General features: G+C 40.4%; 1 protein-coding gene across 1 annotated transcript; it reads left to right on the top strand.

The window, feature by feature from the left end:
* Nucleotides 1-49: 49 nt before the first annotated feature.
* Nucleotides 50-860, top strand: LOC107735925 (nck-associated protein 1-like; the record flags this gene model as incomplete). The annotated part of the gene is made up of 3 exons (XM_016547470.1): nucleotides 50-148; nucleotides 488-625; nucleotides 797-860. Coding segments are annotated over exons 1-3 (301 nt in total), but the record flags the coding sequence as incomplete, so codon positions are not given.
* Between the last annotated feature and the right edge of the window lie 202 nt (nucleotides 861-1062).

Here is a 1062-nt window from a genome sequence, read left to right as displayed (position 1 = left end):
GATGTCCCCACTTTTCACAAAAACAAACCTGTGTGTGTGTGTTTTAACTATGTGCAGTGATCCCTCATTCCCTCGACTTGGTCAGATGCTTATAGAGTACGACCATCCATGGAAAAAGCTTTCAGAGGAGTTTGGTCCCCACACCAAGGTCAGTCCCCTTTCGATACCATTTTAGATACCAACCATATTTCCATATGTTTAAATGTTGGTAACAAAATTATTTTATAGACAATTATATATACAAAATAATGTTCTTATGACATGCAAAATGAGTATTTTCAGTCTGCCCTTTCATCCTTTTATCAGCATCAGTCTTATTATATTCTAGTGCTTAGCACGTACAGCCCAGTTTCTGTTTGCTGCGCAGCCATATTAAAGAGAAATGACAACCTAGTGAATATTGGATAGATGTAACTTAAGTATAGTCATTCTAGTCTTAAAGTGATTCAGTTGCAGGGTTAATATGAATAGCTGTGCTGTTGCTAAGTCTGTGACAGAGGCTCTCCTCTCACTGCTCATGGTGTATCCGCGGAGGAATCTTTCTGCTGACCAGTGGCGCAGCGCTCAGCTCTTGTCTTTGCTGGCGTCCCCCGCTGCCATGCTCAGCCCTGCATGCTGTGACACAGTATGTACATCTTCCACTGTGCAGATCATCAGTTATCGGTTCAGCTGTGTGGTTTAGCTTGGCTTTTTACATTGATTATACAATGCCATTGCAATCCATGAGGTCATGATCAGTAAACCGTTGTGCATTTGGCTGTTTGTATAAAGGACTGACACTGAACATTGTTTTCAGATGGCTTGTGAGTATCTGTCCATGGAGGCGATGGAGCGCTGGATCCTCAGTGAGTATCTGTTATGTACAAGGAGTCATGCGATTTCAGTACAATCTTCCAATATTTGTTAAATATGTCAACATCACTAGACAAATCATGAAAAACCATGCTGAAGTATTATTTTATGTTCATAAACCAAGATAGCTGCTCTAGCTATGGCTCTGAATCAACAGTGGAAACACTTTGGGTTTGTGTCATTTCACTGGACTCAAAAAAAAAAAAAAAA

Source organism: Sinocyclocheilus rhinocerous, unplaced genomic scaffold (genome assembly GCF_001515625.1).
Source record: "Sinocyclocheilus rhinocerous isolate Xijiao unplaced genomic scaffold, SAMN03320098_v1.1 C36375767, whole genome shotgun sequence".
NCBI lineage: Eukaryota > Metazoa > Chordata > Actinopteri > Cypriniformes > Cyprinidae > Sinocyclocheilus > Sinocyclocheilus rhinocerous.
Note: the sequence above shows the minus strand (reverse complement) of the source record. Positions and strands in the feature narration are given on the sequence as shown.